Genomic DNA, 23,987 nt, shown 5'->3' on the forward strand with positions numbered 1-23,987 from the left:
GTAGGGCACACACGCACACGTAGAACCAATTTTTCACAGAAGCCAGTTATTTCCAGAAATAATTTCATTTAGAAAGTTTAGAACTATAATCTGCAATTACTCCTATTTCTATATCTGCTTAATAAGAGTACTTCCATTAAGAAGACACGTGAAAAGTATTTGCATTATCATAGTACAACAGTTCTGACAAAATTAACAACTCTTAGACTTCTATCGTAAATAGCTGCTTTAATATAAAATGAATAAAAGTTGTTTTACAGTTAATGGTAGGTTCCTTTTTACAGAGCTGCCTCTTAACATTTTTTTTGCTGTTCAACATTATCTGTGTAACATGAAAAACTGAAATTGGCTTTCATTAAAAAAATAACAACTGTTAATACTACTGACTATTGTGGTCCAAATCAGAAGACTTAACAGCAGCAACAAAAAGCATACAGTATGTTCAAGAATAAAAAGGAGAAATCAACAAATCTACAAAATATCCCATTCTTAGATTACTAAATTGTGGCTTTTGTGCTATAATTACTTCCATGTACTATACACAACTACCATAAACACTATTTGTGCAAAGCTGGTATAATAATTAAATATGTAGTAGCACTGTAAATGCACCTCATATACCCCCTTTAGCATTAATTGCCACTGCTTTGTGCAGTATACAAGTATAGCAGCACACAGTTCAGGAATCTGGCTCAGCTGCCAACGACTGAGTGGCAATCAAGTTAATCAAAGCTACAGTATGTGATTTAACTAAATTATATTCAGCCCATTATATGGTGGAACAAGAAAAAAGATTTAATCGCCGCTTTGTAAAAATTCAAGAATAAGGTGATGGAGCTTAGCCATGGCAGGAGACAACAACTGTGGTTCTTTGTGCAAGGGCTGTTTCCCTCTGACTCCAGTGTGCACATGAATCTGTCTTCGTGTGCATGTGTGGTGCATGCTGCAGAGGCTTTTTCAGAGACCTGCTGTGGATGAGTGTGCTGGTTAGTGGGCTGTATAATCAGCTGGTGATGTAATGCTCTTCGCAGCTCCAGCTCAGAAAGGCTGCAGTAATTTGGGAGAGAAGTTACATAACCATCGCAAGCCACAGTAACGTCTTGATCTCTTTGAACATCCTTGACAGTGAACTTTATAAACATTTACACAGAGGGACTTCTTCGTCCTGTGATCACTTGATTGTCTGAATAAACCCTGCAGTTTTTTTTTTCTTTCAGTCTAATGAAACGAATGTTGCAGTCATTTACAGTACCTCAAAAGTGTGAGATTAGTTGAAAGGCATGTTTCTTTTGAATTTGCTCCACATAGAGTAAATTTTGTTCTTTTTTAAAGCTGAAAGTCTTTTCATTAGCACACATGGATTCGACCTCTTTCTTACATATATTCATTAACACTTTCAATAACCACTTATCCAAGTCAGGGTCACAGTGGCCCAGAGCCTCTCAGGAAGCATTGGGCACAATGTGGGATACACCCTGAACAGGACACTAGTCCATCACAGGACAGACAAACACTCACACACTCACACACTCACACCAGGGTCAATTCACCCTGCAGCTCACAGCTGGCAGCCTACTGCAGCTCAGCAGGTGTGAGCCTGGTCAGTACCTGGATAGGAGAGCTCCTGGGAACAACTAAGGTTGCTGTTGGAAGAGGTGTTAGTGGGGCCAGCAAGGGGCACTAACCTTGCGGTCTGTGTGAGTCCTAATGCCTAATTACTGTAAAGGCATTTACTGTAAAAAGGCGCCGTCCTTCGGGTGAGACGTAAAACCGAGGACCTGACTCTCTGTGGTCATTAAAAATCCCAGGGCATTTCTCGAAAAGAGAAGGGGTCTAACCCCGGTGTCCTGGCCAAATTTCCCATTGGCCCTTATCAATCATGGCCTCCTAATGACTTCTATTACAAGTCTTGGTCCATCATTAATGTTGCCTACATGCAACATACTGTGCTTGGTTTTCATTGATGCCAGCGGTTATGTGCCTACGACATATTCCCCTGCATTTTATTTTGTTTTCAGGGTTTTGCTGAAAAGATTATTAACAGCACCCCAGTTGATGTAAGGTGAAGCATCGTGTTTAATCCATTGTGAACAGAGTGAGGACAGTTACATTATTTTTACTGTAGATCTCTAACAAACATGTTTTTTTAACAAATGTCTCTCATATTACATATATTTTTCATTACATATCTTGTAAATATGCACTATAAAATATCATAAGGTGGAGTATACAGATGCACTACAGAAAGCACACTGACAGGTTGCATCACAGTGTGGTATGGCAACTGCAGTATTGCTGACCGCAAAGCCCTACAGCGGGTGGTGAAAACTGCCCAGTCCATCACTGGGGTTGCCCTCCCATCCATACAGGACATTTATGACAGACGGTGCTTGAGGAAAGCTCTAAGCATCATCAAAGACCCCACACACCCCAGCTACAGACTGTTTAACCCTCTACCATCTGGAAAATGGTACCGGAGCATTCGGGCCTGGACTACCAGACTTTCTTCTGTAAGACAGTTTATACCCCTGCACTATCAAACTATTAAACTCCCAGCCTCTCTCACCTACGATCTGAACCTCACAGTGCCATCTTTCTTACCAAAAACTCAAACACACATTGAAATCTACCTCTACCTCATATGTCAAGAAGCTCACTCCTCATAATTTTATACCCTTCATTTCATTCTGTTGATGTATGATTTTTGCACATCTGTTGTTGTTTTTGCACACTGCCTGTTGCCTCTGTCTTTCTTTTCTTATACAATAGTATTGTTGTTGTTTTTTGTACTACTCATCATCTGAGAGCTACTGTAGCTAAATTGCATTTCGTTATACCATATACCTATATATGAGTATAATGACAATAAACTTGAACTTGAACTTATAAATATTAAAGTATAAAAAGTACAAAATAAAGAACTGTGAATAATAAAAAGGGGACTTTATTCAAAGATTCATAGGACTGACAAAGTCAGAAAACAATTAAACACGAACCAGAAGACACAAGTGGAAACTACAGTATGTGTGATAGAAACTGTGTGTTGACTGTAGTAAGTGTAGTAGTACTTGTGTAGTAACTGTGGATGAGTCTTCTCTGTTGTTTTTTAATTTCTCTCCTTTAGTATAGTTATTATTTTTATTATACTGCCACACAAAAGAAGCCCTTTAGGAACATTTCACTGTCAGCTTCAATTATATTTCCTGGTGCAGCACCTTCTGAAGAGTTTCAACTTCCATAAAAGTCTAAACTACACAGTTTACACATTTTGTTGCTTTAAGGCTTGAAGTCATGACACTTTGAAGTAGCACTGAGAATATGAAAGAAAAACAGAAAAGTCATAATTACATAAATATTCAAATCCTTTTCTCTGGCAAGTCTAAATTTTAGGTTGAACAAAATTACCTTAATGAGCCACACAATTAAAAAAGAAATATTTTGTTCAAAATAAAGACTATTAAATATGTGTGGAAACAAATCTCAAAATATTGTAGCTAACAAAGCTAATATGGCAAATAAGAAGTTATTTTATAAAGCACAGCATATTTACTCCTTTTGGTACAAAGTATTGCATGGAAGGTTTCTGGCATAGCAGGACAGGGGAAATCTGAACAGAAAAAGCACTTTAAATTCAACTAGGAGCCTGCCCTTAGGGCATGCCAAGTCAGTCTGTAACCAGACTGCACTTTGACTGTGAATATAGCAGTTCTGTGAAAATCTGCCATGCTGGATCTGGATGTATCTAAACAGACTATTAAGATGGACTCCTTGAGCCCATGAGACACAGGTTATGTTCTTCTTTTGTGAAGTGAGCACATTGCTCTATTCTAATAGTTACTAAAAACTATTTGACATTTCACATGTTTCTGTTTAACTTATGGCAGGAATATGACGCACACCACAGCATGGTTTATACTTAATTCTTTCAGAGGATTCTATCAAAGCATTTGAACATACAGTATATTCACAACAATGTGTATGGTTTAATTCTTATAATTTTTTTAAACTGCATACTCATTTTAAGGGGAAATGGCAAAATACAGGGTACCTGTTTCCAAGCATGGATGAACACATACAGTACAATAATTTGCCAGTTTAATATGGCCATGTACAGCAGTTATGTCTTCTTTGCACAAGAATTTCAATTGCTAGGGTGTACACGCCACAGCATGTAATGAGAGAAAAGCAACACAAAATAAAATGTATTGTTTTTTGCCTCATTAAATGAGAAACTGCTAGCCCTAGGCTCAATTGTTCTTCTTCATGAGGATTAAGAGGAAATTTTATTCTGATGATTTACCTTGCAATGTTTTGGACAAACGGGATAATTTTCTCATTGACAATTAATTGGTCTTATTTTCCAGGAGTGGTTGACTTCCCATTAGGGTATGCTTTTTGTAAAAAAGATATTAGAGGGCTTGTATTTTATTTGCATTCATAAATACCTATGCTATAATAAACCTAGTTACTAAAGAACAGAATCATTGGTCAAATGCATTAAATAATAATATTTACATTCTTAAAATAGGTTAAAAAGTAGAACAGATTGGAATAAATGATTGCATTGTTATCATCAGGTAATCATCAGGTTCAAGATCAGTGTTCATGTTATGTGTACTGTACACTGTATGTTAGAGTGCTGAGATGTGATGAACTTTGAGATAAAGCTGTTGCTCATTCAATGGCAAAGAATGCAGCCCCCATGGTATATAATTTGATAGAAGAGTTCAGAAAACATATCAGTCCTTATAACAATAAAAATGTACAAATGTCACTGAGGTAGCAACCACAAAATGAGCACAAAAAAACAAGTAGAAAGGGAGATTTAACAAAGGCTGCATGTCAGTATTCTTCAATTACCAAAATGTAACATGCCTAATTTTACCAGCTGGGAGTTTCTTTGGTTGTCAAATCATATTAAATAATGTAATTGACTTAATTTTGCTTATGCAGATGATTTAACAAATGGGTTGAAAATTGGGTTTTCTAGCTGTCAAAATCTTTCACTTTGCATTTCTTCCATTGAGATGGTTCCTTCATCCTCACATTTTGTATAAACAGGAAAAATAAATATATCCAAGGAGACTATCAAATTAAATGATAAAACATACAGTTATGATTTGGGATTACAAACACAAAATAAGATTAATAATCCCATAAACATTTGACTGTGAAGAAGGGAATGCAAAAAAAGAACCTTCCCATAGGAGGGACTAGAGTGACCACTCAGATTAAAATTTGAACACTTGGGGAAGAAGTACAGCTCAAAAGGTTCTTGCCTCCACAGGTGGAAAAGTGGAAATGGCAGATATTCAATCCCGTTAAACTCCACAGAAAGAGGAAGAAGCTAATTGAAACTGCAATGGAGGAACGATACCGGGCTGACAGAATGTCAACAGGCAAAAGCAACGGTCTCCATGGTTACTTTGTGGAAAGAGGAAAAGCACACCTAAGAGTTTTCTAACAGAAATTTCTAACCCTGAAAGTGCAGCAATACACAGCAAACACTGCCAGTATGGGAAATCTTATATGATACAGGTGTGAATGTTGAAACTCCCTTTATCTAAAAAAAACTAATATTTCCTACATATTTTGCAAATTATTTTTAAGTTAAACTTAAATGAATTTTTAAGTCAGGCCAACTGAGGCCAGCCCTTGAATTTGAACACAGAAACTGCAGGGTGACGTAAAAGTCCAATTGTTATTGTAACATACAGTATGCTGTAAAAATACAGAAGAATGCTCAACTGACTGTCTAATCCAACTCTTTTTTTGTACTCTGAGTTTAAGGTCGTGCATTTTATTCAAATGCCAACCTTTTAAATGTTTACATTTACTTTCAATTTTGAAACACAATACGAACTGAATAGTAAAATTACAAAAATATCATTTTTTACTTAAGAGGTCTAGCTGGACGAGATCCTCTGATCAATTATCTCCCAGCAAACAAATAGGCTTCATGGATTGAATGGCCTTTTTTTGGATCATTTGGTTTTTATGTTCTGATTCAATTCAAAATTTTTAATCCGTCAAATTAAAACTGTGGAATTCAGAGTAAGTATTCTTTGCCAATCAAATTTGAACAACAACAACTGTATATATTTTATTTTTTATATTTATCCGTCTGTCCATTTTCTAACTGCTTCTTCCAATTCAGGGTCACAGAGGAACTGGAACCTATCCTAGCAAACAACAGGCAGAAGACAGAAGACACACTGAATGGGACGCCAGTCCATCACAGTTCTTTATATTCAGCTGGATGCAAGTGTATTTCAACATACAGGTAGTGGACAAAAAAATTAAAAAAAACCCTTGTGAAGTCAATTAATAGAGAGGTAGGCCATGAGGTGGGGGGAGTATGAGCTTTTTGTGCCATGTGCCATGCCACTAATGTCTGATAAGATCACTTTATTGGCCAGATACAATTTCTTGCATTAGGAATTAATCTTTTCACATACCCCAGCTTGCTCTCCATGAGACACAGACAGGGAGAGAAGCTTGGGGTCAGACCACAGGGTCAGCCATTTATATGGGCCCCTGGAGCAGTTAGGTTCAGGGGCCCAACAGAGTAGGACTCCTCTGCCGGCTGCGGGACTTGAACTGGCAACCTTCCAGCCACAGGCACAGATCCTTAGCCACAGTGCCACCGGTCCACCCATGTCTGGAATTCTGCAGAAGGGATGCAGCCCCATTCTTCCATAAGCATGTCTATCAACTCATGCCTGTTGATGGAGGTGGAGAATTCTCTCTCGGGGCTCATTTCTCAATATGCCCCCAATGATCAATTGGGTTCAGATCTGGCGACTGAGAAGCTCATGACTCACGGATAACATGGGGGTCTTGCTCATTAAATCACTGGGCAAACACATGTGCTCTGTGGAGGGGGGTATTGTCATTCAATATTCATTTTAAAAAAAATTGTGAACACATGCTTTTTAATTTACCAAAATGAGACATTATTGGAAAGGGGTGGATACTTTTGCAAGGCAGTATAATTACAAAAATGTAAAGATAAAGACAGCTTCATTTTAACAGACTGACAAGCAGAACAGAACAGAAGCAAGAGCTTGCTTCCTTTAACCTGACTGAGTGAAAGCACAAAATCCCATAAAACCATATCATTCTAAATCTTCTATTTTTATTTAAAGACAATAGTGACAACAGGTTTGCAGATGATATATTTGTATGGAATAAAATATTAAAAAGGCATCAATAAAACCATGCAGGCAGGATTACATAATGTTAAGTCTCATTATTCTAGTCTGCCAGCTGTTACATTGTCAAGTTTCAAGCTGTACTTTCAATAATGATGGCATATACAGGTACGGTATTTGTCTATGCTTTATGATATGCAACATCATAACAATTATCAGTAAAAAATGAATTGAAAAATATTAAGAGGGAGTAACCAGAGTCAAGGCTTTAAGCCAACATTTTTGTAAAATTATTTTTTTTAAATGACCTAGAATGCTGACATAATGCACACTATGCTGTACGAAAGTAAAGTATCTGTCCTTCAATTGGTGAATGCCCTCAGAGGAGTTGAATGTTTAAGTGTTTGTTTGTAGAAGTGCTCATAATGGATGTTTTCCGGTTGTTAAAAAACTGTTATTGCTCTTTCTGTGTGCTCCAATATTAAATAGATTATAATGCAAATTTTACAAGGGATAAAAAGATAATTTACAACTTCCTGACAACCTTTCCTTCTACTTACAGATCATGTTATCTTTAGGAAATGCTTAACAGAAGTATCCTGAAAATTGTTTACATAATGTTATCATTTTGATTTCTTCTGATTGGTAAAATTATTTATCTTTCTTGCACTGAGTAATTGACAGACATTAAGGCTACATAACTATATTTTAAATATAGCCACCTTCCAGATAAAACAGAAACATTCAGTTACTTCTACACTATATGCTCTAGAAAAGGTTCAAATCAAATATCTGAATCTTTTTGCCCTGTTTCAATCTTAACAACAAGAACTAAGCTGTTCCACAGATGGAATGTCAGAATTATAGTTATGAAGTTACTGTACCTTGCTAAATGTTTCTGCTTGCAAAAAATAAAAACTAAACTCATAGTATGTCCAACACTTAACAACTACTACTTAAACAAAAAAAAGACTCTGCTATAGTACTGTAGGCATACAGTGTTTTGAGCAATCAGGCATCTTGTATTATCTAGGCTAAAATAGTTCAATTACTGGAGGCATATTTAAAGGTTTCACAACATCTCCTGTGTGGATACTGTAGGCCAGCAGTCAGGTATTTCCCAGGAGAAAACCACTCACACTGGCAAGGCAATACATAAAAATAAGACATCCTGGTTTATTCAGGGTTATATCCTCAGTTAAGCACCCAAACCACCTCTGGGTTCTTTCCCCAGGGGAAAAATACAAAATAAAAAAAAACTGCATTCCTCAAAAATTCTCTATCCTTGCCCCATATACACAAAAAGAACAAATTCAACACTTTTTCAAAAGCACTTTGCTCATCTGTTTAACCTCTTCAACACATCCAACCCCCTTCCACTCCTTTCACGAGTCCTTCCCAAACTCTTATATATGGTTAGGACATACCATTACCAAGAGGGAAAATGAAAAACACACAGGACAACACATACCACATAAAATTGTAGTCCAGACTACTAAGACACACATAGACACCTATACACAGACAGTAAAAGTAATAATAATTTCGGTATTCTGTTAATATCTGGACATTTAGAATACAGTATAAGAATATTCCTCTCCCCCGGGCCATTACGAATGGAATGATCCTCTGGCTGGTTTACGTAGGACCCTCCCCTTCTTGCAAACAGGAACTGGGCTTTTCCTGCACACAGAATCAAAGATAAGGTGTTTTTTTTTCTTCCGTCTACCTCTATTAGCACTCATTATTTGGTGAGAATACGGTCTTTTATAGTTTCCCCTCTAATCCCTTTCTTTTTTTTACAACCTGCGTGTGCACCTACTGGCTGAGAAACGAACCGGTAGGACTGACACATGTCCACCCGCGCCTTAAAAAAAAACCAGTCCGCGATGTGAACCCACCTTGTCTGTACGCGTTTAGTTAGAAACAGTGATAGACTACTCTGTCACAACAGGCTTATACCTTTAGTAATTTATTTTTTTTCTTGTTCCTCTTATGTGTTTGAGCCGATTGGCATATGTCCAGGAGAGTTCAGTATAACAGTGAAATACTATTAAGGACGTCTCTCTTGAGAGAGGCACATTTCCATAATGGATCCAGAAGCTTTAAAAAGGATAATTAAAAGTGATGGGGCTTTTTTTGGTGGGCAATTCGTTTAGCAACCCCCTTTGCTCTACCTTTTTAATAAATTCAGAGAAATCGAAATATTTGTGTAGCAAATGTACGAAGAAGGGGACTGGGAGACAGGCCCTGTAATCTGCAAAACAGTCCTCAATAACTTGTTCACCACAGACTGAAATTCCATACAACAGTTAACAGCAAGGTCTTACTATATGCTTTGGCTTTTCTTTGCAGGTAATAGTTCCCCAGAGGTGAGAGAGCACTGACAACCTGTGTCCCAAACTATGTGTGTAGAATGCAAGTCACCATTAATATCACATCCGCTTTGTTGCAGATTTTTCTGATCTCATTTTCCAGTTTTAATCGGTGCTCCTAGCAATGGGATTTAACCATGGGCTAACTCGATGCGTTGCCCTGGACTTCCAACCTATGTAACAGTTGCCAATGGCCAAGAAGCTTAAAATGCACTCCCTGTATCTGAAATTTCTAATGTACCATCTGCTGTATCTCATGTGCTTTCATATGTGTTCACACGTTTAAAGTAATTTTTGGCTATTTACATGCATTTTGGGTATTTCAACTGCAGCGTCTTTTGTGTTGTATGTAGCGCTGTCCCGATCGGGTCACTGCTACTGCAGGTCTTAGCCTGACACAACCTTCTCTGGAAGCCTGCTGTGATTATTGTGGACCTGAAAGATTATCCTCCTTTATGCAAGTGCTTGTAGGAAATGGATAGCTGACAGGAGAGTCAGCAGAACCCCGGGGGATGTGGACAAACACGCACCATGAAGCAGAACCAATTATGGGATGACATCCGATTCTGGTAAAAAAATGACATTCTTTCAAGGAAAAACACAAGAATGACTTGCTCAACACAAGACCACTGCCCTGCTTGCTGTCGCTGTTCTCGAGAGGGAGCAAACCTAGTAACCTGGCAACTGCTCTGAAATTGGAATAATTGGTGAATGTGTAAATGTAGAGGAGACTAAAATAAGTTAAAATAAATATACATTTGAAATTTTCTGTATGTAATGTACAGTACCTGCCTGGGGACTCATGCAGTATGGTATTACAAAAATCAGTTCCAAAAAAATTTAAATAATTCCAGGGGTGTAAAACAGCAGAATAAGGAATACATCAAATACATTGAGCGACGCCACCTGCGGTACGTGTCTGTAATGCGCACTTTGAATGGCTGCATCTGTACTGTACTAAATAATAATGGAATTTCTTGCAGTCAAATGAAGATGTGCTATAATCTTCAAATAACATTAAAAAGTAGTCCTTCACATTGGGGAAAAAAATCAGTGGTAAGCATTGCTGTCTCACAGAGTTGGAGCCGTCAGTTCAGTTCCTGACCTGGGGTGCTATCTGCATGGAGTTTGTATATTCTGCCCGTGTTTATGAGGGTTTTCACTGGGTATGCCCGTTTCCTCCCACAGTCCAGAGACATACTGGTGGGTTAACTAGCTTCTGGGAAAACTGGCCTCGTGTGAATGTGTGCGTGTCTGTGTGTGTGCCCTGCGATGAACTGGCATCCATTGCTTGCTATGATAGGCTTCAGCCCAAAACTGTGGCCTTCAGAATGTTTGAGCATTTGTTCTTCACTGGTGGTTTGTGTACTACAATGTGTTAATAACGGTAAAATAAATTCTGCTTGATTGTAACGTATCTTGATTTCAGGCTGTGTGTTGGAAAGGGTGTGTTTCCACTTTCTATAGGCACTGTAACTTCACTGAGTTTACATCAGCTCTGCAGGTTGTACTTTATTAGAACACATACAAAAGGCACATCTGATCTGACGGAATATTTGATACGTTCTATATTTTCAAGTTACAATTGAAATCTACTGTACCTGAAGAATTCTGATGTCACGCTTTGCATATGCATCTCAGACTTTGATTTATGTTTTGCAAAAAGAGAACTCAGATTATTGTCCTTTTAGACAGTGTATTATTATTACCTGCTACATTTTACCATAGGTTTTTACAAAGGATTCACAAAAGTTTACTCCTTGTGATGTGCCTCATGATATACTTTTTATGTTCAATTGGTTTATTGGGTTTTCAGAGAAAACAAAGAATATTTCATAATACCATGTACAATAATGAACAAATGTGAACACTCATCATGGTATGACAGGCTTGATACCTAAACAAACTGTATAAATCCAACCATAATATGAAAAACGGGAAGAAAGGACAAGGAAAAAAAAGAAAACCAGACGTGTGAAAGAGTCGAAGGGAAAAAAAAAAGTAGTGAAAGGACAGAAGAGGGAAGCCATGGTCTTCAAGGTCTTTCATAGGTCCGGGTCAAACTGCAGGCTCTTCAAAAAGTTTAAAATGGGATGCCAGCCAGAATAAAATTTTGCAATTGAGCCACAGAGGGAAAATCTAATTTTTTAAGGTGGCGAAAGTACATTACATTACATATATGATATGTTTTTTTTAATGAACAAATTATTATGATGCTAATATACAGTACTAACATTTCTGTTCAATGGGTTGTCGTTCTGATTGTGCATTTGGGGTATTTTATGTGATATACCTACTGGATTAAAGATGTTTATAAATCTTTGTAATACCCAAAATGTATTGAGCTGGGATGAACGTTTTAAAATAAAACAGGTTATTATCCTGTGCCAAAGAATACTATGGTAGTACAGTACTATCAAAGCACCACAAATTTGAACAGTAAAGGCGTATGGTTTACACATCTGTGAAAATGTAATGATAAGGCAGGTGAGTATAAAAGCTTCAGATATATGAAGATGTTTATGGTCACAGAAGGGATTGAAAAGAACATGCTTCCTAAACAAATTTCTTTCTACCTCTCTTGTGAAAAATGTTATGGTACACCATGCATATTGAACAATCCCTCTAAATATTAGTTTTTTTATAAAGAACATTATTTCTTCCATTTTGTTAGATCTGAAACCCTTGGTAATTATACATTACTGTAAAAGCCTAGAGTATTTCTCAACTACTCTTGAAGTGCTTTGATTTTCCAAACTGACGTGTTTGGGTTAACATCTGATCTTTGTCTTCTGCACTACATAACTGAGAATAAAAATATACTAACACTAATTCATTCATTCATTACAAACAAGTAATGTAAATGCTCTCACTTTAAGCAACAATCTGTGTTGTATGTGTTTAACAATTTTTTTGTTATGAAATTACACTACAAACCCACCTGTTTGTTAAATCCATTAACATTTATCCATTGTTCAATGGATAAATTGCTTTTCAGATATGAGGAAATACAGTATCTGCTTCATACTGTTAGTATGAGTCCTTTATAAAAGCATGCGTTTATGTCAGTCTGATTAATTAAATTTAATTTTTTAAAGTAATAAAAAAGAATCTTATTAATTAAGACACTATTCTTTTAAGTGGGCTTATGCACAGATAAAAGCAAATTTCAATTTTTTTTTATAAATCTCTTATCCAAAATTATTCCCATTCCTCAGTCTATGGTCTGGATGAAAGTCCTACAAACCGACAATCTATAGTCCTGTGGCTAAACACAAAAGTGTTAGTAATATTTCGATTAACAGAACTGCAAATCTTCATTACTGCATGACCCAGGGTATGAACTTACAAACCTTCTCTTCAGGAACTTTTCATTCATTCAGATGGAAAGCAGGGTGGAGGGTAATTGCAGTGTTACTGTTAGGAGGATTGGGGAAAAAGCCTTCGCTGCTTATCTTGGTTGAACTGCTTCACAATGTGAATTGCTTGAAGAACTGCATCTGAGTTAAACAGAGTTAATGATTTTCTCTTGGTATTGTTCCCCCTCAAGTGCCTTGGCTGTCAAAGTAAGTCATAAATTCCAGAAGACAAGAGGTTGATAAATATGCCGGCCAGGAGATTCTTCTAGTCTCTTTTGTCACTTCTGATCTTTCATACTTTTTTGCTTCCTCATAACTCCAGAAGGTCTTATGCCTCCCTGAAAAGATCAGCAAATCTAGGTCTTTGGCAGCTCGATCTAATCCACAGCTGATCTTTCTGGAGCACTCTGCTTCAGTAACGAATATGATGACGGCAGTTCCTGGGTTGGTATTGTCGATAGCTGTCAACTTCTACAGCTGTTCCCAAATAAGGTAAGATATCATAGGTTCACCAAAAATCACCATACAGTATATAGCTGCCCTACACAACATGCACATAAACTACTCTACAGTACCAAGGACACTGCAACATTTCAAAATCACATTTAAAAATACCTTTATGGCAAGGTATTCTCATACCTTAAGCTTTGTAAAATGTCATTAGTTGGAGAACTATTAAAAAACTGGATGGACAGATGCCTGCATACAGTATATTCCGAAATCAGGTTCACAACATTTACAGTATCATGGATAAACATGGATTGTTTATCCCTAAAATGTCAGGATATTTATTTTGATGGTTTTAAATATTTCATGAAAAGGAGCATTACATGGAAAAAAGATTTAATGAACATACACTATAAACCAGGCTTTTGTAATTGGAGGACAACATACAAAAAAAAAACTTACTTCAAATATACAGGAAGTACACATGGGAAATGTTATGTGGTGGTTGCTGTATAATACTCTGTTCATTTCATGCAGATCAGTAAGACTGATGTTTAATTAATAGTTTTGCATGTTAAAATTAAAGTAATAATAACTAACAAACCTTGAAAACATTAATGAAGAATGCCACTATATTATTGGGGTCTTTGGAAATACTGTACCTTGGTATAATTCAGTGTTCCTGAGGGCTGCACCACAGGTAAAGCCTATCATGAGATTTCTTATCCTTAATGAATCAGGAAGTCGTTTTGGTAACAGTGAAAGTAGAGAGCTCCATTAACCTGCATTAATTCCCTTTTTATAAGGCAGAATTCCCAAGATTGTAATTCAACCTGTGCCCATCAGCGTGACAGGCAGCTACTGTACTTAAGAGCTGTGTTTATGCTAAATACAAATAAAAGCTTCACAGCATGCTTTGAACGGGATCTTTCATTTTCCACAGAGGAAAAGTAAATTCACCATGTATATGTCTTTGCTCTTTCACTGTCACAACTGATTCTATATTTTTCACATACACAACACTGTTTTCTTTAGAACACAATTCGACTGTCATTTGTCCCATGAAAATGTAGGTGACAACAAATTATCTGCCTGTTTATCCAAATAATAGAAAGGTTTCTAATTCTTTTAAACATTGATACTATGATAGATTTGTGGCTGGTTGTTCATTTTTCCAATTATCTAATTTGAAAATTGTATAGTATGTCACCGGAGATGCAGCATGACTGAGCAGTGGTGCATGCTGTGTGTGAGTGCAGTCGCTGGAGATGCAGCATGACTGAGCAGTGGTGCATGCTGTGTGTGAGTGTAGTCGCTGGAGATGCAGCATGACTGAGCAGTGGTGCATGCTGTGTGTGAGTGCAGTCGCTGGAGATGCAGCATGACTGAGCAGTGGTGCGTGCTGTGCGTGAGTGCAGTCGCTGGAGATGCAGCATGACTGAGCAGTGGTGCGTGCTGTGTGTGAGTGCAGTCGCTGGAGATGCAGCATGACTGAGCAGTGGTGCATGCTGTGTGTGAGTGCAGTCGCCGGATATGCAGGATGACCGAGCAGTCGCTGGAGATGCAGCATGACTGAGCAGTGGTGCATGCTGTGTGTGAGTGCAGTCATTGGAGATGCAGCATGACTGAGCAGTGGTGCATGCTGTGTGTGGGTGCAGTTGCTGGAGATGCAGCATGACTGAGCAGTGGTGCATGCTGTGTGTGAGTGCAGTCATTGGAGATGCAGCATGACTGAGCAGTGGTGCATGCTGTGTGTGGGTGCAGTCGCTGGAGATGCAGCATGACTGAGCAGTGGTGCATGCTGTGTGAGTGCAGTCGCTGGAGATGCAGCATGACTGAGAAGTGGTGCATGCTGTGTGTGGGTGCAGTCGCCAAAGATGCACGTTGGCTCAGCAGCAGTGCACACTGTGTGTTGGCTTATATCCTAGCATATAACCTGTTCTACTCCTAGGGAATAAAAGGTACAGAAAGATTCCTGGTTTTATGTTACTTACAAAAACAAAATGAAACAAACTGAAACCTACTGTAACACGCTTGGGCACCTACTTATAACTTGCTTACATAGTATCAGATCTTTTCTAACCTTCCTGGAGGTACTGTACCATCAACATGTCCAACGTCCCAATCCATTAATACTACAATTTCTGATTCCAGATTAAATATAGTCAACCAATTTAGTCAGTGTCTTTGTGGTCTTCCTTTGAGCCTTACTGTCACTTGGTCCTAGGGACTATCTCACATTTGTTAAGGAAACATTGTGGTTAACCAAAAAAAATACCACAAGAGTGCTTACTGAAATACTGTCTGAGTTCATTTAAGAAACATGTCTGGTGTTGATGCCTTTCTATATCATTATAAGCAATCGAGTTCATTCCAAATCCCAGTGAAGTACAGTAGGTTGTTTAAAATGCATAATGTGTATAATCAACTAAAACAAACCACAATCTTTCCCCTGTTAATAACCAAAGTTATTTATAGGGGAAAGCACTGCATTATAATTGAAAATCGATCTTTAAGAAAGCTGAGGTGTATTTGTTCTGGAAGAACTGATACACATTATTCTTACCTTGGATTGCCTGTAACCTGCGGGTCTGGATGATGATGCAGAGCTGCAGAACAAGCTGGGGAGCACTCTCTAGAAAGGTGGCCAACAAATGCAGCATACTGACGTCCGCATATTCGTACACCATTTTCCAATAAAAGCGCCACCGGTCATGATCTCCACTCCGACGGCTCCGTATGCCAAGGTATATAGTGTGGAAATACCTACAAAACAAACAAATTGACCTTCTCAACATGATACAGTACTTGCAACAGTTTTATGTAATACACATTGTATGTAATTTCTACATTTATTAAGAATAACAATTTTGTAATAAACTAGAATAAACTCCAACACCAAACTATTTTTGCAAGTTAAAGTGTACACAGATTACTATTCTATCTTGGCAGCCACTGACAATTTGCCACTATTACAATTATCAATACTATAGCATCTTCAGCATCTATAGCAGAAAAAAATACTCCAGGCTTTCAGGTTCAGAAACTGGCATCATCAATGAGGTGATGCTGTATGCTGTGCTGAACCTGCCACTTACACATTTAAGACATTCCCCAGTACAGAAAAGTCACAATTTAACATTTTTGTGTGATTAATATTCCAAGGTGTACAAAATTACAACCATGCACAGTACATCAGTACAGCTTCTCCACAATTATCTCCATATCCCCCTGAATCTTAGAATTATTGGTATAATATTATTTTTTATACTTTCACACTACAGAGAACTGGGAACCTCTTAGAAATGTATAAATGCTCCAATAAATGACCTGATAGCTTCTCTCTAAGGCCAACCAGTGCAATGAAGCAGGTTTAGGATTTATGTGTCCCAAGGTGTATCTTTTAAAGCTTCTAACTTAATGTAAACTAATGATGCTTAAGCTGGCCTTGAGAGTCACATTGGCCAGCATTAACAGACCCCAATTCCAACTGGATGACAATATTGACTTCCAGCTAAAGGCCCACGTAGATTATCTTTCAGCAGTAATAGCAAATCAATCTATTTGCACCAAGAGATTGGGGATTACAATGATTCCGCCAGCGCCAGCACAATCCCTTCGTTCTGCTAAACCTTCTCTTTCAAACCAAGTGAAATCACAGCACATGAGAATGAAAGGAGAGCAGGCCATTTAACTTGCCATGCTTATTTGTTTTCTAAGTAGCTTATTGATTGGAGGTTCTCTTCCAGCCACTTCTTGTCTTGAGTTTGTAAGGGAACTAACTGGCTTCCATTAAATGGCTGGCAGTTTGTTCCAGACTCCTGCCACCCATTGAGTATCTTTTTTAGAGTCTTCATTATGGGTACAGTTACATATACCTCCTCTATGAGCTTGGCTAGAAGTATTACAATTATGCAACTGTAAATAATTAGACCAACTATGTGGAACAAAAACCAGAAGATTAAATGAGTTGAGGAGCCCTGGTCTAAAGAGAGCGTGACCTCTTTGTTATCTTAATGTAAGCTTCATACATAAATAGTAAGTTGATGTGGAAAAGGGCATCTACTAAGCAAATAATAATAACAATATTGCTTCTGCTGACTTCCACAATCTGTCTATTTTTGTTTGGAAAAAGTATTTCTTTATACTTGTATACATTAGTTTATACATTTACACATACTGTACATGTCTGTGCAAATGCATATGCAATGCATTATACATGTCTCCAGAGTCTTAAATTGTGTCTAAAAGGTCTTTGTAGAGCTTCGCTATATTAAAATGCAGTCTGGAAGTCTGTGCTTCAGAGTTAAAAATAGCACCTGTGGATACTGGTATCTACAGTATTCACCCCCCTTTCAGCGGTTTTCCTTATTCATGCAATGCAAAAGAAGTACATACTTTTTTTTCAAGTGAATATTTTAACACAAAACTAAGCCCTTGTAGGAGTGAAAGAAGTCAAATACCAGCAAATACCAACAGAAAAACAAAAGAACTAAAATATTTTGGTTTTTATCTTCCTTACTATGGTAGACCTTATTTAGTTCAGGGGTAAAAAATTGCTTTGAGTTGCGCAGTTAAGATGAATGGCCTCTGTCTGTATGCAACAATAGTGGATATTAGTGGACAGTGGTTAGATCTCTTTAAAGTCCCTCAGACAGTGAATTTCATGTAAAGATTCAACCATGAAGGAGGACCAAGGAGCTTTCAAAACAACTCAGGGGTAAAGCTGTAGAAAGGCACAAATTAGGAGAAGAGTATAAAACACTTTCAAAGACATGGAATATTCCGCTGGGAACTGTATAGATGATCATTAAGAAATGGAAGCTGTATTGTACTACTCAAACACTGCCGGGGATCAGGTTGTACCTCCAAACTAAGCACCCAGGCTATAGACAAGGACATAACTGGTAAGAGATTGCACTTTGAGGCCACCAGTGACCTTGGAAGAACTGCAATGGCTAACTACTTAGCTCAATGGCTAAGATGGGAGGCACTGGCCATGAATCAGCTCATTAAAACAGACCCATCTTGGAGTTTGTAATAAAGCACTTAAATGATACTGCAAATATCTGTTGAATATGTCAGCAGATGAGACAAGATTTGAACTGTAAGTGCAGTAGTGATGGAGACACTACACTGTAAAAAAGGCACCATCTTTCAGATTAGACAAAAACCGATGTTCTGACTCTCTGTGGTATTTAAAAATCCCAGGGCCTTTCTTGAAATAATTAGGGGTGTTACCCTGTGTCCTGGCCAGATTTCCCTCTGATTTATCAATCATGGCCTCCTAATAATCCATTGGCTTCTTTACTCTGTTCTCCTCCCCAGTGACCGCAGATGTGTGCTCAGCATGCTGGCACACAGACTGCCGTCAAATCATCCAGGTGGGGCTACACATTGGTGGTGGCGGAGGGGAGTCCCCATTACCTGTAAAGCGCTTTCAGTAGAGTGTCTAGAAAAGCACTATATAAGTGTAAGGATTGCTGTTATTAGTAGTAATAGTGCAATGTTTTGCAAACCCAACATATTTAATCAACTAGTCAACCATCTCTACTAACAGGTGTGGTGGTGAGAGATACTGTATATGCTATGGGGTTGCCTCACATTTTCAGGGACTGGAAAGTTGGGGTCCTGGGTTGAATTCTGGACCTGGGGTGCCATCTTGTGCAGGGTGTTTGTGTTCTCCATGTCTTTGCATGAGTTTCCTCTGTGTGCTCCAGTTTCCTCCCACACTCCAAAAAACATACTGGTACAGTAGGTCAATCGGCTTCTGGGAAAACTGCTGTGAGTGTGTATGTTCCTGCCTGATGGACTGGCTTCCTGTCCAGAGAGTTTCTCACCTTGTGCTCGTTGGTTGTATTGGATAAAGCAAAATGGATGGATTAATTCAGGACTTCTAACCAATACCAATATCTATAGCCTGTAAGTTACTCATGGCAACACTGACATTTTATGAAAATATTGAACACATTTATGCCAGCAAGACCTAATTTAAATGCTTCACTATGATTATTTTATATGTATTAACATTAAAAAGTAAACAGAGCTTTGAGGTTACAGCCCACCCCCACTGTCAAACATCACATTCATTTTTACGTGAATGCTAAATATATATATATATTCACAGCACCACACTGAGATGTGAGGAATCATCATGAGGAAAGCATCATGAAAGCTTACTTTTTCTGCGTGCTGTTTTATGTTGAAGGTTGGAACACATAATTAAAAGATAAAATGGAACCATGTCATTCTCATGGGGCTTAATGACAAGCATTCATTTAATATTCAAAATAATTGGGAATTCCCAATAATGCATTATAGCTTACTTGTTTACATACAGTATATCTACCTTCTATTTTGGGTATTAGCAGTATTCTCAAGCAAGTAATTTTTGCAAAAATCCTGCAGATTAACTTTATTTTTTTTATTGCCCACTATAGTTTTCTAGTTTTCTGGCTGGCAAGTACAGAATTCACAGGGTTTAGTATGCATTGTGTTAAGTAACAAATTCAAAAACACATTAAATGCCAATATATGTATATACAGTTCTAGATATTATTAGATTAATCGATAGTAAGAAAATATGCAGAGGGACTAATTCACATATTAATTGAAGCAATTCAAGTTCTTGTGTGTCTTGTGTGTGAAAATATTTAAGAAAATATAAAAATAGTATAAATAACAGGAGGCTGTTTACAGTAGCTCCTTTGCTTGCAAACAGCTAAGTGATATGAGGATATTATAACTGTTTCTTATAACATAACAAAGTAACTTTAACCATAATTCCACAACACTTTGTCTAAAGAAGTTTCTTCTATTCTCAGTTTTAAAAGCACATTCTGACAATATATTTTCTGTAAAGTACTGACAAAAATTGTACACAATATTCTGAATGAGGTTTTACAGGTACTGTAACTTGTACAATTTGAACACTCCTTGAGGTACTGTAAATTCTACACTTTCCATATTTTAACCCATTCCATGTTTTTATTGCTTCCTCATGTTGCTAGAGAGTTGTTAACATACACACCTTACCCTTTTTTCAGAAAAAGCTTCTTCAAGCTCAGTGTTTTCCGAAAAAGAGAAATATAAATCTGTGAAAATATATGGAGATTCAAATAATACTTTTTATACACGTATCTGAACACAAATATCAAAAATGTTCATGTACAGTATATCAGAAACTAACAGTTGAGAGAATACAAAGCAAATATTATCAATCAATATTATCAGATCAATTAGAGGTCATGCAGTAGAAGAGGTAGGACGTGTGGTGTGAGAATTGTACTGGTATAAACCATTCTCCATCTCTGACACCCACTACTCCCAGTTTGTGACCATCAACCAATAAACATTCAAATGAATATACAGTACTGTAATTTCATTGAGATAATTGAAAAAACAAACAGGGTTTGTTGTAACATTAATATATATATATAATGTTTAGCTGAGGGCGGCACAGTAGTTACAGCTCTTGGGTACTGGGTTTGATTGTGATTGGAGTTTGCATGTTCTTTCCCTCTTTGCATGTTTTTTGGTCGTTGGGTATTACAGTTTCCTCCACTTTTCAAAGACACGCTGCATAGGTTAACTTGCATTTCTTAATTGTCCCTATGTGGATTAAACAGCTTGTTGACTATGAACGGGTACCCCTAAATCCTCCACTGATAGACGAAGGCCTTTGTCAGATTTTTCCACTGTCCTCCCCACTCTGTCTGGCCCTTTGATACTTTAGACTCTAAACTCTTATAACAATATCACATACTCTTTGTGCTCTGTTTTATTACTTTCTGAAAACAAACGTTATACATTATTGAATAATTATGCTATCCCCACTGATGTAAATAACATTAGCTTACAAGAGGCCAACAATTATATGTATTTGGTTTAAATAACATCACCAACAGAAAAGTGCAAAACAGGCTGGATTATTTTGGGAAGACTACAGTAGCTGTGATTCTAATGGAGAAAATAACTGTGCACATCAAAAGTAAGGTTGAATCCTGACCCTTTGAAGGTGAGACAAGGCACACGCAAGAAGCATGTAAAGAAGAACAAGAACAGACACATACTGTTGTGTGAATAGTCTGCTGAGCGCACAATGCAGCCACAGCAGAATTCATAACAATAAAGTATGAAGCAGTGAGGAGGCCAGGGCTGTCATGGTAGGAACCAGACTATAATGAGTTGACATACAGAATGTGTTAAGGGCTAGATTTGGAAGTGTCACTTATCTAATGTAATTATAATTCTTTTAATAAACCTAAAACAATATGAGATATGCGTATGGCAGTCAGCCAAAAGTGTTATAAGATTTGTTTAAAAAAGGACAGGATACTGTAAATGCAATGTAGTTACACAGTACTTTCCTTTTAACATATGAAAACGAGAGCCAGTTACCATTTTCATAAATATAAACTGTCAACGTTTGTAAGACCTTCACCTCAATCTATGCAAAACACAAGTCTCTTAATATTTATAAGTAATGATGTAGTGCTAAGCTTGTTTCTGTGAATGTTATGTTTAATATATTATTTGTTAATACAGCATAAGTCTTTAGACTGACGAGTTTAATAAAACCTTTCCCTTTCGTGTCTTTAGAATGCTTTAACATTTTACTGTTTACAAGCAAGTATTTTTTTTACATTTGAAGGGTCTCAGCAAAATCAAATTACAGTACAAGTTTTGTTAAAGTACAGTGCATACAGGTACTTCTCTCTATAGCTGAAAAAAGCATATGAGATGCTCAGTCACATCTTTTGAAACTTAAGTCACATGTTTTAAAATCCCAAACTCAGGCCAAACTGAATGTACTGTAGCATATCCCTTACAGAAAGGCTTGATAATGAAGACAGTATTATTGCTAATTATGAAGAGATCACTTACACCACTTTAAAATTAACAAGACATTAAGAATGTGTGAAGTTCTTGCCGAATCAGCACTCAGTAGATATTGTATCCGTCAACAAATCATTTTCAAACCACACACAGTAACACTGATATTGAAAGAAACTCATTAAACAGAGGTTTTCATTGTTTTCATTCATATTCATAAGCCATGAAAAGCACAGTAGTATACACTTGTTTTTAACACCTGTGATGAAGAAAAGACGCTTGAGAGGTGAATGGTGGAGCAGGGTGCCCTGAACAGTGCATTCACGCCAGAGAATGAAAGAATGCCACCCAGCTCTCACGAGGAATTATGGAGATTGTTAACACTGCGGGAGAGAGGATCTCCTCGCACATAAACTGAGTAAAGCCAGATAGCACTTGTCATCGACGTTAGGTTGAAGACCTGTAAAGTGACGGGTGCAACGACATCTGAGAAAGACGCAAGAGCAGGGAACGGTTTATGAGAAATTTACAAGCTAGAGATGACGGTCATCCAGTCAGATTGTCGGAGAAACTCAGTCAGATCTTTTAATTCCGCAAGGATCTGTGACACAGGTCAACTTAAGAAACCGCAAACACAAAGCAAATTAACATTCTTTTCTAAAAAAAAGCTCTCTTCATGCTAGTCGTACCATTACTTCGGGGCAGGAATGTTCTCTTCTTCGTTGAGTGGCAATGCTTCAACCAAATGACCATCCCTGTTGACAATTGTTTTGAACAGCTTTGGAGCTTTTCTTAATTCTACTTGTGATTGGTCACAGTCGTAACAGGGTTTATATGAGACAATATAACGTTTGTCTGTCAATTCCCGAGCTGCTGTCTGCATGGAGTGAATACGATCTCTCCATGTTCACATGTGTCTCTCTGGGTGCTCCAGTTTTCCAGAGTTCAGAAACATGCTGGTAATGTAGGTTCATTGGCTTCTGGGTAAACTGGTGCTGGTGTGTGTATGTATATGTGTCCTGCGCTGGACTGGTGTTCCTTTCACCCTACGTTGTACTTGTTACTTGCCAGGATAGGCTTCTGCTTGTCCGTGGCCTTATATTGGTTAAACCAGTAAGAAAATGGTTGAATATCTACAATGGCTGAAATGTGAAAAAACAATAGGGGAATGCCTGGAGGCGCTGGGAGATTTGGGACATCTGTGTTTTAGGCTTTTGAGAAAAAAGCTAATTACGCTGTGCACATAATCCACCAGCACATAGTACATAATATACACATAACCTCCATGCTACCTTAATTTTTTTATTAAGTAATAAATCCCTAAATTACAGCAAACATTCCTTTGAATAGTGACTGCCTTTTGTATTGATATTGTTGTCATCATATCTAATGCTATCTTGTCTTTTTGCAAAAATCAATGTGAAATTGTATCTCTTCAGTAATTGCACCTGTACTTAAGTTTAGTAAGCAAATATAGGTAAGAATATTAACTTTCATCTAATCCTACTACTGATTTCTCTTTCCATTTTTTCACACATCAAGTCAAAGGCAGCCATTATATAGATATTATATCCACAAAAAAGCAGAATGAGAATGTCATAAGATATTTCCGTGTAGTGCTGTGACTGGAGGAGAGCTAATTAACACCAGTGAACTCATCACAACTGCATGTTTTTAACATAATCTAACTTGAAAGGGTGGTATTTACTGTACAAAACACATTGAAAACTCTAATTTAAAACCTTGTTTACACTGAATTTTTTGTCTTGCTTTGCAGCCCAAGGAAATGTATTGGACCTTCCATTACCATTTCTCAG

The 23,987-nt window shown here is 37.5% G+C and overlaps 1 protein-coding gene across 1 annotated transcript in view; it reads right to left on the reverse strand.

Moving 5' to 3' along the window:
- Positions 1-14,541: 14,541 nt before the first annotated feature.
- Positions 14,542-23,987, reverse strand: part of LOC148831826 (XK-related protein 4-like) — an 87,047-nt gene continuing 77,601 nt past the window's right edge. Inside the window, exons 2-3 of the mRNA XM_088919082.1 lie at positions 15,902-16,101; positions 14,542-14,924 (exon numbers count right to left, since the gene is read on the reverse strand). Of these exons, the coding sequence (XP_088775208.1) occupies positions 14,542-14,924; positions 15,902-16,101 (583 nt within the window). The remainder of the gene's footprint in view (positions 14,925-15,901; positions 16,102-23,987) is intronic.

This window comes from Atractosteus spatula, chromosome 6, assembly GCF_055471065.1.
Source record: "Atractosteus spatula isolate fAtrSpa1 chromosome 6, fAtrSpa1.hap1, whole genome shotgun sequence".
NCBI classification, from domain to species: domain Eukaryota; kingdom Metazoa; phylum Chordata; class Actinopteri; order Semionotiformes; family Lepisosteidae; genus Atractosteus; species Atractosteus spatula.